Source organism: Passer domesticus, unplaced genomic scaffold (genome assembly GCF_036417665.1).
Source record: "Passer domesticus isolate bPasDom1 unplaced genomic scaffold, bPasDom1.hap1 HAP1_SCAFFOLD_138, whole genome shotgun sequence".
Lineage (NCBI taxonomy): Eukaryota > Metazoa > Chordata > Aves > Passeriformes > Passeridae > Passer > Passer domesticus.
Window position 1 is genome coordinate 24,284 of NW_026989929.1, and position 13,691 is coordinate 37,974.

General features: G+C 64.0%; 2 protein-coding genes across 2 annotated transcripts in view; both read left to right on the forward strand.

The window, feature by feature from the left end:
- The window catches only part of LOC135291855 (adhesion G protein-coupled receptor L1-like), a gene marked incomplete at its 5' end in the record, with an annotated part of 28,161 nt that extends 24,123 nt beyond the window's left edge, over nt 1-4,038 (forward strand). The window contains 2 exons of the mRNA XM_064406110.1: nt 266-283; nt 972-4,038. Of these exons, the coding sequence (XP_064262180.1) occupies nt 266-283; nt 972-1,540 (587 nt within the window). The remainder of the gene's footprint in view (nt 1-265; nt 284-971) is intronic.
- LOC135291856 (uncharacterized) lies at nt 1,937-7,421 on the forward strand. Its single transcript, XM_064406112.1, has 5 exons — nt 1,937-2,105; nt 4,809-4,957; nt 5,482-5,583; nt 6,135-6,187; nt 7,039-7,421. Exons 1-5 carry the CDS (start codon nt 1,937-1,939, stop codon nt 7,283-7,285), a joined length of 720 nt encoding a protein of 239 aa, XP_064262182.1. The 3' UTR covers nt 7,286-7,421.
- Nucleotides 7,422-13,691: the final 6,270 nt, after the last annotated feature.

Below are 13,691 nucleotides of genomic sequence, written 5' to 3' on the forward strand. Positions count from 1 at the left end.
CCCTGGGTGGGAGTGGGAGTGGGAGGTTTTTCCCACTCCCCCCAACTGCCCCCACCACCTGGGCCCCCCCAAACTCCCCCACAACCTCACAGAGGGGGACAGGTGAGTCCTGACCCCACACAGCCCCCCTGGGACCCCCAAATTCCCCCCAGTGTCCCCAGATGTCCCACATGTGGGGTGACAGAGGGTGCTGGGGCAGATTGGGGGGAAATTGGGGGGTCCGGGGAGGATGAGGACCCCCCCTAAGTGCTGTCTCTGTCCCCAGGGAGCTTCCGTGACACCAGTAAGTGCCGCCCCATGACCCCTCCGTGCCCCTCCTTGTGCTCCCAGCCCCCCATTTGCCCCCTACACCCCCCACCGAACCCCCCTCCCCCCCAGACCCCCCCAAACCCCTTATGGCCCTCCAGACTCTCTCAGTGACTCCCCCAACCCCCTTTAGCCCCCAGATCCCTTAACTGACCCCCCAAACCCTGCCCCAATCACCCAGACCCACCCACTGACCCCCCAAACCCTGCCCCAATTCCTCAGACCCCCCCACAGACTCCTCCAAACCTGCCCCAATCCCCCAGACGCCCCCAAACCTTCCATAGCAACCCCAACTCCCCCTGTGTCTCCCCAGCCCTACAGAATGATCCCCCCTGCACCCCCCCAACTGACCCTCCAAGACCACCAATGACCCCCCCAACACAACCAATAACCCCCCAGTGACCCCCCCAGTGACCACCTAGACCCCCCAACTGACCTACCAATGACCCCCCCAGACCCCCTATGACTCCCCAGACCCCCCCACTGATCCCCCAGACCCCCTATGACTCCCCAGACCCCCCCACTGATCTCCCAAGCCCCTCAATGATCCCCCAGACCCCCCCACTGATCCCCCAAGCCCCTCAATGACCCCCCAGACCCCCCCACTGACCCCCACCCCCCCACGGACACCCCCTCCCCAGGGCTGACGCCCCCTGTCCCCGCAGAGCCCCCCCGGGAGCCCCCGGAGCCGCTGCCCCTCAATGGCAACTTCAACAACAGCTACAGCCTGCGGGGGGGCCCCGAGGGGGGGCCCGGGGGGGTGGCCCCGGGCCGGGGGGGCTGCCCGGGGGCCCCCCCGGACGCAGCGGCGCTGGAGAAGATGATCATCTCAGAGCTGGTGCACAACAACCTGCGGGGAGGGGGCTCCGCGCACGGGGGGCCGCCCCCGCCGCCGCCGCCCCCCCCCGCCGCCCCCCCCCGCCCCCCGCCGAGCCCCCTCCCGGCGCCCCCGAGCTGGGGCTGCTCTACCAGGAGCTGGCGCGGGGGGGGCCGGGCGGGCTGGGGCCCCCCCCCGACCCCCCCCCGCGACCCCCGGCACCCCCCCCCCGCCGCGGGACTACCCCGACAGCAGCCCCGAGGGACCCCCCGCCCCCCGCGCCCCCCTACCTGGGGGGGCCCCCCCGCGCACCCCCCCCCCAACCGCCGGCACAGCCCCGAGACCTTCGGGGGGCCCGAGGGGGGCGCGGGGGGGGCCGAGCCCGACGGGCAGATGCAGCTGGTGACCAGCCTGTGAGACCCCCGGGAGGGGCGCCACGCGGGACCCCCCCCTCACGCCGGGGGTCGGGGGCGCGCGGGGGGCACGGGGTCACTGCGGGACACCCCCTTGCCAGGGGGTCCGGCCTTGAGCGGGGACGCAGCCTGGGGGGACATGCGGGACCGGGCTCGCACGGGGACCCTCCCCTGCTCGAGGCTCCGGGGGCACGCGGGGGGGTCTGGCCCCGAGCAAAGACCCCTCCTCACAGCAGGGTCCGGCCTCGCATGGGGGTCCGGTCCTGAGCTGCAGCCCCCTCGCACAAGGCCTCGTCCTCACGGGGAGGGGTGGCCTCGCACGAGGGTCCGGTGGCACTCAAGGACCCCCACCCTGCGTGAGGAGGCAGCACTGAGCAACGAGCAGGCCTGGCACGAGGACATGGCCGCCGCCAGAGGGGACAGCCCTTCCCAGGGCCCGGCCTTGCACGAGAAGCCGCGGTGGCACCAGGCCGCGGTGTCACACCAGGAGCCGCAGTGGCACCAGGCCGCGGTGTCACACGAAGACCTGGCTTTGCACAAGGGCCTTGCACAAGGATCTGGCGCCACACGTGGGGACCTCACGCAAGGATCCACCCAGTGTCACCCGAGGATCCATGTGGCGCCACACGTGGGGACCTCACGCAAGGATCCACCCAGTGTCACCCGAGGATCCATCTGGCGCCACACGTGGGGACCTCGCCCGGGGATCCACGTGGTGCCACACGTGCGGACCTTGCCTGGGGACCTCGCTCGGCTGTGTCCCCCCTCACACCAGGACCTCGCACCAGGACTTTGCACCCGGACCTTGCACGGGGCCCCCCCTCGTGCCCCCGCCCCGGCATGGGGGTGCTTTGGGAGGATCCCTCAGCCACATTCTGAGGGCCCCCCCAGAAGCCATCCCGGGGGGGCCCCTATGGCCTCGGCAGCACCGAGCCGGGGGGCGAGGCACTAACACCCCGCAAACTGAGGTGTCCCCCCCACAGCAGGGACCCCCCTCAAAATGGGGACCCCCCACAAAGAGACACATTTTCCTTGTAATATAGATGTAAATGGACCAGCCCTCCCCTCCCCCCCCCCAACCGGGAAACTGAGGCACGGGGGGCCCCCAAAACCACCCCCCCTCTCCGGGGGTCCCCCCAACCCCAGCGGGGCCCTCCCGGAAGCACAACCCCCCCCAGCCGGGGGAGGCCTCGCCACGCTGTACATAGGGATGGGGGGGCCCCCAAAGTCGGGGGGGGGGTGGGCAATGGGGACCCGTTAACAGTTCTGGGACCCCCCCAAGACTGATGGGACCCCACAATCTGGAGACACCACCCAGGGCTTCAGGATCCTTACTGGGGTGTTGAGACCCTGCCCACATTTTGGGGACCCCCCCGGGTAACGGGGACCCCCAAGTTCTGGGGATCCACAGGGAACTTGGGGACCCCCCCAGGACTGAGGTTCCCCCACACTTTGGAGACCCCCCCCTCCAGAGCTTGGGCACCCCCTCCTGGGGTCCAGGGACCCCTCCCAGGGTATTGGGGATGCCCCCAAATTTGGGGACCCCCCCCCAGTATTTGGAGTCCCCTATCTTTGGGGGCCCCCTGTGTTTTGCGAACCCCCAGTATCAGGGACCCCCCGGATTGTGGGAACCCCCCCAGACCCCCTCAAGGGTTTTGGGGACACACGGGGGGGTGTCCAGCCCCTCCCCAACTTTTGGGGTTCCCCTCCTTTAGCATAGGGGGACCCCAAAACTTCCTCGGGGACCCCAAATTGGGGGGTGCAGAGGGGAACACCCCCTTCCCCCCACCCCTGCATCTTGGGGTCCCCCCCGGGTTTGGGGGTCCCTCCCCTCCCCCCCCCTCCCCCCCCCCCAAATTCTGCCAAACCAACTTTGGGTCGAGTGCATCAAACCAACGAAACCGGAGCCGGAGGGGACGCGGGGCCACCAAGGGCCACCATGGGCTACTGGGGCCACTGTGGGTCACCCAGGGCCAGCGACGGGACCATCAGGGGCCACGCAGGGCCACCACAGGGTCACTGTGGCCACCAAGGAGACGGCCAGGGCCATCAAGGGTCACCCAGGGCCACCGGACGGTCACCACAGGGTCACCATGGGGATGGCCAGAGGGCCACCACGAGGCCACCACAGGGCCAGCACAGCAAGAGCCAGGAGGTGGCCGGGGCCACCACAGGGAGTCAGGGGATGGCCACCACCGCCGTGGGGGACAGCCAGGGCCACCAAGGGCTACCACCAGGATGGACAGGGCCACCACAGGAAGAGCCAGGGGACAGCCACAGCCACCATGGGGCCACCAGCACCATGGTGGCACTGCGGCCACCACAGAGGTGACCAGGGCCACCAAAGGGACCAGAGGAGAGCCAGGGCCATGGAGGGGGTGGCCGGGGTCGCCATGGGGACAGTCAGGGTCGCCATGGGGACAGTCAGGGCCACCACGGGGTCAGGGCCACCGTGGGGATGGTCACGGACAGGAACCAATAAAGGTGACACCAGTTCTTGGAGCCACCACCTGTGTCTGGGGGGGCATGGGGATACGGGGGGGGTGACGACACAGGGACACCGGGGGAGGGCACAGGGACACCGGGGAGGGGGAAAAGGACATCGGGGGAGCACAGGGACACGGGGGAGGGCACAGGGACACCGGGGGGGGGGGGGGGTGGAGTGGGAAAGGGACATCGGGGGGGGGACAGGGACACCGGGGGGGGTGGGAAAGGGACACCGGGGGGTCACAGGGACACCGGGGAGGGCACAGGGACACCGGGGGGGGTGGGAAAGGGACATCGGGGGGGGACAGGGACACCGGGGGTACAGGGACACCGGGGTGTCTGTGTCGCTCTGGAGGTGTCGCCCCCCGCCCCCCCCCCCCCCCGTTAACCCAGCCCCGTCCCCGGGCGCGCGCTGCGCACCGTGACCCGCCCGATCGTGGTGACACTGGGGACACCCGCCACCCCCCGCGCCCGGTACGGGACCCCCGGGCGGGGACACCCCCGGGACCCCCCCCTCGGGCCCCCCGGACCCCGAACTCCGCTCCAACCCCGGGACCCCCAACTGGGACCACCCCCACGAGACCCCCGGGCGGGGACCCACCCCCCAAACCCCCCGGGACCCCCAACCGAGACCCCCCTGGGGACCGCCCGTGATCCGGGACCCCCTGGCAGAGACCAAGGGACACCACCCGCACAACCGGGACCCCTTCCCAAGCCGGGACCCCTCCCCAAACCGGGACCACCCCCACAACCGGAACGCCCCAAATCCCCCCCCCCGCGGGCAGGAGGGACCCCCCGCTCCCGGTGCCCCCCAATAACCGCCCCTCACCCCCAGGTGCCCCCCCGGGGCTCCCCCCGCTGCCGCTCCCGCCGCCCCCGCCCCTCCTGCGCCCCCCGCCCCCACCCCCGGAGCGGCCCCGGGACCCCCCCGCGGGTGAGTGCCGGGAATGGGGGGGGGGCACCGGGACCCCCGGGACTGGGGAATTTTGGGGGTCCCGGAGCCCTGATTGTCCTTTTGGGGGGGTCCCGGAGCCCTCGGTTCTTCCCGGGGGGGATGGGGGATGGGGAGGAGACCCCCGGCTCTTTTTGGGGGAGGGGTCCCCAACTCCTGGGTCCCTTTTGGGGGAGGGGGGATTTTGGGGGTTCCCGGACCCCTTGGGGGGGCTTTGGGGGGCTGCGGGGGGGTCCCGAACTGCTCAGTCCCTTTGGGGGGTGGGACTTGGGGGCATCCCGGATCGTTGGGTCTTTCCTGGGGGATTTTGGGGGGCTGGGGGGGGGGGGGGTCTCGGGGCTCTGGTTTCCTTTTTGGGGGGTCCCGAACCCCGGAGTCCTTTGGGGGGCGTTAGGGGGGAATTCGGGGGTCTCTGGCCCCGGGGGGGGTTTAGGGGCGAGTTTGGGGGATCCCGGCTCCCCGATTTGGGGGGTCACGGCATTGGGGGGCTGACGCTGCCCCCCCAGCCCCCCCCGTGCCCCCCGGGGCCGTGGCCGCCGTTTCCTTCGGTGCCTTCGTGGTGGGGGCGGCGCTGGCGGGGGGGCTCTGGCTCGTGCACGGCCGGACAGGTGAGGGACCCCCCAAAGTCATCCCTGGCCCCCCAAAATAATGCCCTCAACATAATCCCCCTCCCCAAATAATCCCCAGTCCCCAAAGTAACTCCCAACCATCCCCCACCCCAAATAATCCCCACTCCCCCAAAATATCCCCCTCCCTAAAATAATCCATTCCCCCAAATATCCCCCCAAAATCCCCATCCCAAAAGAGCTCCCCGAAATAATCCCCACCCCCCAAAGAATCCCCCTCCCCAAAATAACCCCCCCAAAATTGCCCCCCTCCCCAGAACAATCCCCAGCTCCCCCAAACCCCATCCCTGGGCCCCGCCCCCCCCAGACCCCCCAGGGCCGGGACTCCCCCAAAACTCCCCCTTTGCCCTCCCCAACCGCCCCAGGACCCCCCAACCCCCCCAGACCCCCAAAATTCACCCCCCAATTCCCCTTTAACCGAGACCCCCCCAAAATCCTCCGAGTCCCTCCCCCACTCTCCCAGTTTGGGGTGGGACCTCCCCCTCCCCCTCCCCCTCCCCCTCCCCCTCTGATCTCTGCCCCTCCCCCCGCAGCCCCCCGGGCCCCCCCCGGCCCCAGCGCCGCCCCCCAGCCCGGGAGCAGCCAGGTACTGGGGGGACTGGGGGAACTGGGAAGGGTTACTGGGAGCACTGGGGGGACTGGGGGGACTGGGAAAGGGTTACTGGGAGTACTGGGGGGACTGGGGGGACTGGGAAAGGGTTACTGGGAGCACTGGGGGGACTGGGAGGGACACGGGGGATACTGGGAGCACTGGGGGGGCACTGGGAGCACTGGGGGGGGGCACTGGGGGAGATCTTGGGGGAACTGGGAGGGACGTGGGAGTACTGGGGGGGTCACTGGAAAGGGATACTGGGAGCACTGGGGGGAACTGGTCATACTGGGGACACTGGGCGTGGCACATGGGATACTGGGAGCACTGGGGGGGGGATACTGGGAGCACTGGGGGGATACTGGGGGCACTGGGGGGAAACTGGGGGCACTGGGGGGATACTGGCAGCACTGGGAGGGGATACTGGGAGCACTGGGGGGATACTGGGGGCACTGGGGGGATACTGGGGGCACTGGGCGGGCACTGGGAGCACTGGGGGGGATACTGGGAGCATTGGGGGGATACTGGGGGCACTGGGGGGATACTGGGGGCACTGGGGGGGATACTGGGAGCACTGGGAGGGGATTCTGGGAGCACTGGGAGGATACTGGGAGCACTGCGGGGGGGGGATACTGGGAGCACTGGGGGGACAGAGGCCCCCAGGAGTGACAGGGACCGGGGGGTTTTGGGGACCCCGCTGGGCCAGGCTGGGCTGTGCGGGGAGGGGTGTGGGTTGGGTCTGCGCTGTCACCGTCACCGTCACCGTCACCGTCACCGTCACCGTCACCGTCCCTGTCCCCGTCCCTGTCCCCGTCGCTGTCCCCGTCGCTGTCGGGCGATGTTGGCAGCTCCGAGCGCTCGGGCTGGGCCGCTCCTGAGGACGAGGAGGCGGCGGCAGCGGGAGATGGCAGCGCGGGCTCCGCCGGCCCCGAGCCAGCGCTCCCGGCCCGGCCCCGGCCCCGCAGCGCGGCCCGGGAGGGAAGAGCTGCCCCGGACGGTTCGCTGGGAGGGGAGGCAGCGGCGGGAGCCGCGGTGTTCATTAATCACAAGTTCTGCCGCCTGGAGCCAATGAGCGCCGGCGCCTTCGCTCCTTAAAATCTCCCGGTCGGGCAAAGCTCGGCTGCTGGGGGAGCGGGGAGCGGCCTCGGGGACCCCCGGCCTTGGGGACCCCCGGCCTCGGGGACCCCCGGCCTTGGGGACCCCCGGCCTTGGGGACCCCCGACCTCTGGGGACCCCCGGCCTCGGGGACCCCTCCGGTCTTTGGGGACCCCCCCCGACCTCTGGGGACCCCCGGCCTTCGGGACCCCCGCCCTTTGGGGACCCCCCCGGCCTTTTGGGACCCCCGCCCTTTGGGGACCCCCCCGGCCTTTTGGGACCCCCGGCTTCTGGGAACCCCGGCCTTTGGGGACCCCTCCGGTCTTTGGGGACCCCCCCGGCTTTTGGGGACCCCCGACCTCTGGGGACCCCCCCGGCCTTTTGGGAGCCTCGGCCTTCGGGACCCCCGCCCTTTGGGGACCCCCCCGGCCTTTTGGGACCCCCGGCTTCTGGGACCCCCGGCCTTTGGGGACCCCCAGCCTTTTGTGGAACCCCCCCAGCCTTGGGGACCCCCGGCCTTTGGGACCCCCGGCCTCTGGGACCCCCGGCCTTGGGGACCCCCCGGCTCCTGCTCTGTGCTAAGAATGCAATCTGCCAATCTCGAGGTGCGGCTTGGCTCCATCCCCCATCGCTGTGCTCCGCGGGGCTCAGGGTGCCCTCCAGGCTGGCAGCAGCCAGAGCAGCCCCCGGGTTTGGGGTTCGGCGAGCGGAGCGCACTGGGGGCTGCCGGGGGTCCCGTGGGGGGCGAGCGGGAGCTTCAAGGGGTCCATAATGGAAGGCTGGAGGAGGTTCCAGGGGTGCCCCGAGAGAAGAGAAGGGGGGTCCGGGCTGTGCAGGAGGCTCGCAGTGCCAGCAAACAGCGGCTGCCGAGGGCGCCCGTGCCCGGGAACGGGCGGGTCGGGGGTCCCGGTTCGGGGTAAGGGGGCACAGGGGGTCCCGGTGGCGGAGAAGGGAGAGCAGGGGGTCTCCGTGCCCAGGAGCAGAGGCTCGGGAGGGTCCCCGTGCCCGGGAGTTGGGGGGCTCCCGGTGCCGGGGTCCCTCTGTCCCCTCGCTGTCCCCGGAGCGCCCCCAGACCCAGCGCTGGAGCCACCGCGCGGCTCCGCCCCGGCCCCGCCCCTGCTCGCCATTGGCGCCGCCGCCGCGCGGCAGCCAATGGCAGCCGGCAGCGTCCGTGACGTCACCAGTCGCTGGGCAGATCCCAGAGGCGCCGTTTGGGAGGCGCGAAAGTGCCCGAGGGACGCGGCGGGGGCGGGGAATCCCTGGGAATTGCCCCGGGACCCCCGGGATCGGCCCTGGATCACCTGGGTCCCGTCCATCCCATTCCCGGGTGCCTCAATTCCCGGGTCCCTCATTCCCGGGGTCCCTCATTCCCGGGGTCCCTCAGTTCCCGGGTCCCTCATTCCCGGGGTCCCTCAATTCCCAGGTCCCTCAATTCCCGGGTCCCTCAATTCCCAGGGTCCCTTATTTCCCGGCTCCCTCATTTCGGGGTCCCTCAGTTCCAGGGTCCCTCATTCCCCGGGTCCCTCATTTCTGGGGTCCCTCAATTCCCGGGGTCCCTCAATTCCCAGGGTCCCTCATTTCCCGGGTCCCTCAATTATCGGGTCCCTCATTCCCGGGGTCCCTCATTCCCGGGGTCCCTCATTTCCAGGTTCCCTCAATTCCCGGGTCCCTCATTCCTGGGGTCCCTCAATTCCCGGGGTCCCTCAATTCCCGGGTCCCTCATTCCCGGGTCCCTCATTCCTGGCGTCTCTCATTCCCAGCATGATGCTGTTGAGTCAGGGACGAAAAGAATCACTCCAGTCTTCAGGTGGATCAGAAGGCAAAATAATAATTCCTTTATTAGTAAGAAGATGCGAGCTTTATAGTCTCAGTCACCAAGCTGGGACCTGATTGGTCTCAAAGTGAAAACATCTCCCATTACTGGTGACTATGAATAGCACACTCTAGAGAACTTTAACTATAAGCAGTGGCTACAGAAAAAGAGATAATAATTGTTTTAATTCTTTCCTCTAAGATTTCCAGGCTCAGCCTGGGAGAAATTATCTCTGTTCTTTCTTTGACTGAACTGAGAAAATCCACACCAGTGCAGCCTGAATCCCTCACCTGGACAGCCCCTGCATTGCCCCCTGCTACCCGTTCTCCCCCAGCTGTCAATCAGACCCTCCCTGCTGGGGGCACCCAAAAATTGCGGGGACCCCCCAACCCCTCCCCACTTGCCCAGCCAGGGGGGAGCTGGACTTGAGCAACAGGGACACGTGGTGGGGTGTCCAGTGCTCCCAGTGCCCCCTCCCAGTGCTCCCAGTGCCCCAACTCAGTGCTCCCAGTTCTCTTCAGAGCTCCCAGCAGGACTCTCTGGTTCCCCTCCCTGATCCCACTTCCAACCAGTGCACCCAGTAGGACTCCCTGGTTTCCCTGAGTGCTCCCAGTAAACTCTCTGGTTCCTCTCCCTGCTCCCAGTTCCAACCAGTGCTCCCAGTACAACTCTCTGGTTCTTCTCTCTGCTCCCGGTTCCAACCAGTGCCCCAGCTGACTCTCCATTCACTCCTGGTGGACTCAGTGTTGCACCCTGCAGCGCCATCCCAGTCTCACCCATTGTCTCCCCCAGTGCTCCCAGTCCCATCCCCGCATCACTCCCAGCCTGACCTCAGTGCTCCCAGGGTCACCCCCTCGTTCCCCCACCATCTTTTCAATCTCTCTTGGGCTCACCCCAAGCTGACTCCAGCTCTTGTGGATTCATCGAGGGCAAAGAAAAGGGGAATTTTTGGGGAAGCTACAGAACCCCTGTCAGCACCGGAACCCACAATGTTTCACCCACTGTTCCAAGGCAACACCTAAACCTGGCTCTTCCCACCTGAACCTGGCTTTTCCCACCTGAACCTGGCTTTTCCCACCTGAACCTGGCTCTTCCCACCTAAACCTGGGTTTTCCCACCTAAACCCGGTTTTTCTCACCTAAACCCAGCTTTTCCCATCACCATCTCTGGGAAATCGCACGTGCCAAGGATCCGAAATCCCAGACATAGCAGCAAAGCAGAGACACAAAACTTCCTGCAGAGCCCAAGCCCCAAATCCGGTGGCTGCTTTGGCCATTCCCAGCCTGGAGAACGCCCTGAGATCACCTGGAGCACAGAGGGAGGGGACAAGGACACCCTGAGCCCCACAGAGCCCCAGGGTGGAGGTGGGGGCTGAGGAGATGCTGCAGGGATGCCCCAACCCCACTGGGATTCCCCTGAATTCTAACCCCCACATGGCTCCCCCTGAATTTTCTTGACCAGTGGTTATTGATTGGGTTCCTCCTGGTTTTCCTTTTCCTTTGGGGGTTTCCAGGAAAGGTTTCTGTCCATTTTTGGGTGTAGCCCCTAGGGGGTTTTCATCTTCCCAAGATGTACCTAAAAGCACTTTGATAAATACAACCACTTTTTATTCCCTCAGTGTTGTCTGGCCTCTGTTTTTAGGTAGCCCCAGAAAAGGCATCATGGGCAAGGCTTATTTTAAAGAACCCATTGGCTGATGGAACCAAATGAGGCTTTTTCTGTAGGAAGAAGACCTGGAAAGCAACCAGCCCAGCTGTGCCAACTTTTACCAGTTCAGGTGTGACTTTGGGGTCGCCAGCTGGCAGGGACCACCAAAGAGACCCCCAGGACTGAAGAACGCATGCGGAAAGGGAAGAGAAAATACGTTAATTATCTTGGGGGAATGATTATCATATGCATGTTCATTCCAGGAAAATCAGTGAATATGTATATAAATAGAGTATAGAAACAGAAGCATTTCCTATAATCGGTGTGTGAGTTTGGTGGAGTTACACCCCACTCAACTCAAGAACACCCACTTTCTACAGGAAAACGCATGAGAGACTTCCTCTAGCAGAGAACTGAAATGCAAAAGAAAGAAAATACCCACAAAATGCCACCAAACCGTTTCCAAGCCACCAAAATCCATGAAATGTACTCAGAGAATTTAATTTAAACAGCAGAATGTGAAGGGCTCCTTATCTTTGCTTTGCAAAGAACAAAAAGTACAGCATGTCTGCGGTGGTGCAGCAGTAGCTGCCGAGGCCATCGCCTTCCCAGAAAGGGATGGACAGCTCAGGGCACACCAGACACTCGTGCTGCCCATGGTGATTGCAGGTCGATAGAAAAAAGCAGGTGGGAGGGCTCTTTGTTTGGAGTTGCAGTGGTAGTTTTTTAGCTAACGCGCTGAGGGAGTCCAGGCACAGAAGAACCAAGAACAAAGGAGGGCTCAGGGTTTTATATGGGACTAGAGGGGCTGGAGCATCGGGTCTGAGGGCTAGTGGGCAACGGGAGCAGGGGCGGTACAAAGGAGGGGTTACAAGGGGACAATGAACAGGGATTCAGGGGAGGAGCTGTAAGGAAGAGGGACCAATAGGGTAAGCAGGAGTGAGGAACATTCTGGAACTGGGGAAGAGAACACGGATGATGTAACGGGGATCACTGACATAATGGGGCAAGGAACTGTGGGAGAACACCTCTTTGGGTCGCCCTATCCTGGAGCTGTCTATCTTCCCAGAGCATCCAATCTCACCATCTCCTTTGTTACCCTGGGATGCAACATCTCCCCCTTTTTTTTGGTTAGTATTAAAAATGCTTCTCCCACAGTTCTCCTGATGAACTTAATAAAACATGAAAACATAAGTAATAATAATGACAGCTAAAACCCATAACAAACTTCTTCTTATGGATGATGCCCACCCCAGAATGTCGATATATCCAAACAGATTGTCCATCCAGTCTGCAGTCTTTTCCTCCATTTTGATCTCCTTCACTAATTCTTGAACCTTCCTGATGTTAGACTGGATGGACTGGCTGTGGGATGTTAAATTAAAACAACAAAGTTCCTCAAAGTCCTCGCATCCATGGCCATGGGCTAGCAGGAGGAAGTCAATGGCTGCTGATTTTGGAGGGTTGTGTGCCTGGTGATCTCTTTGTCTTTTAGCAGATTGCTCAAAGCAGTGGATGTTGTGTTGGCCTGCTTGCTAAGCCAGCACCCCAGGTGAAAAATCTCACAGAGGGCCTTAGCTGTGGCTAAGGTAATAATACTGAAGCCGCCACCCTCCTGGATTTGTCCCAGTCATAAATTTTCACAATTTCTATTGAATTCTGTATATTCTCTTTTGACGTGACAATTGGTTCTGTCTCCTCCAATCTCTACTTAGGGTGAAATCTGGGGTGAGGGAAGGAAATGGCCAAGGGAGCATGGCCCTCCTAGGAGGCAGGATGGAATGCCATGCCAGACTCGATCTCCACTGATAAAGAACTCTCCTTGGGGAAGCACCTTGGGTTGGAATGAGGACCAAGATGGTGTTTTGGTGGTGTAGCTGCACCAATTACTCTCATAAAATTTGCTGATAGGTGTCACTCTTTTTAGATAGCTGTAAGAACTTCCTGTCAGTCTTATATCAAAATGGACACATTGTGAAATTGGGAAGGACCCCAACAGGCCCAATTCTCGGGGTTCCTCTGGTGCACATGGTAGTGTCCTCATCCACCTGTCCCAGGTGTCCACCGAGTGGGGTTCCCTACCTGTGAGTGGGCCCTCATCTCCTTTGAGTGGTATTCCCAGGAGGCATGTGGACAGAGGATCCTCCACACTGCCCCTGGCCAGGCAAAAACTGTCTTGTTGAAGGGACTTTGCAAGAGTGACCCAAACGTTTTGTTTGGGTTGTTGGATGACCCACACAGTGGTGGTTGTGGCGAGGATCACCCAGGACAGCCAGACGTTGAGGTTGAGGGACATTCTGATGTCTCTTCAGAATGGTGGGGCTGTGACCTTGAAGGGATAATCAGTAAATTTGCAGATGACAGTAAACTGGGAGGAGCTGTCGACTGTCTGGAGGGCAGAGAGGCTCTACAGAGAGACCTTCAAAACAGAGATGAGCAATCACCAACAGCATGGAGTTTAACAAGGCAAGGGTCAGATTCTGCCCCAGGCATGGGCACCCCTGCCTCGGTGTATGGACTGGGGAAGGAGAGGCTGGAGAGCAGCTGCAGGGAGGGACCTGGGGGTCCTGGCCAAGGGCAAGTTAAACATGAATCAGCAGTTCCCTGGCAGTCTAAAGCGCCACCGTGTTCTGGGGGAAACAGGCCCAGCATCAGCAGCCGGGGGGAAAGGATCCAAAATGGGGAAAGGTCGCAAAGTGCGGGGAAAGGACCCGAAATCAGAGGACAAAGGCTGTTGCAGGATGTCATCTAGAGTCACAGGGTGTCACAGGGTGTTGTGGCATGTCCCTACCTGCGCTGGGGCAAGCACAGACAGTGCCAGGAGCAGCCACGGCAACATCCTGAGGGACATGGAGACACCTTGAGGGATGTGGGGACACCCTGTGGGACATGGGCCAGGACCTTGGGGACTTTGGCCCCCCTGAGGGTAGGGAACAGGGACAGGGA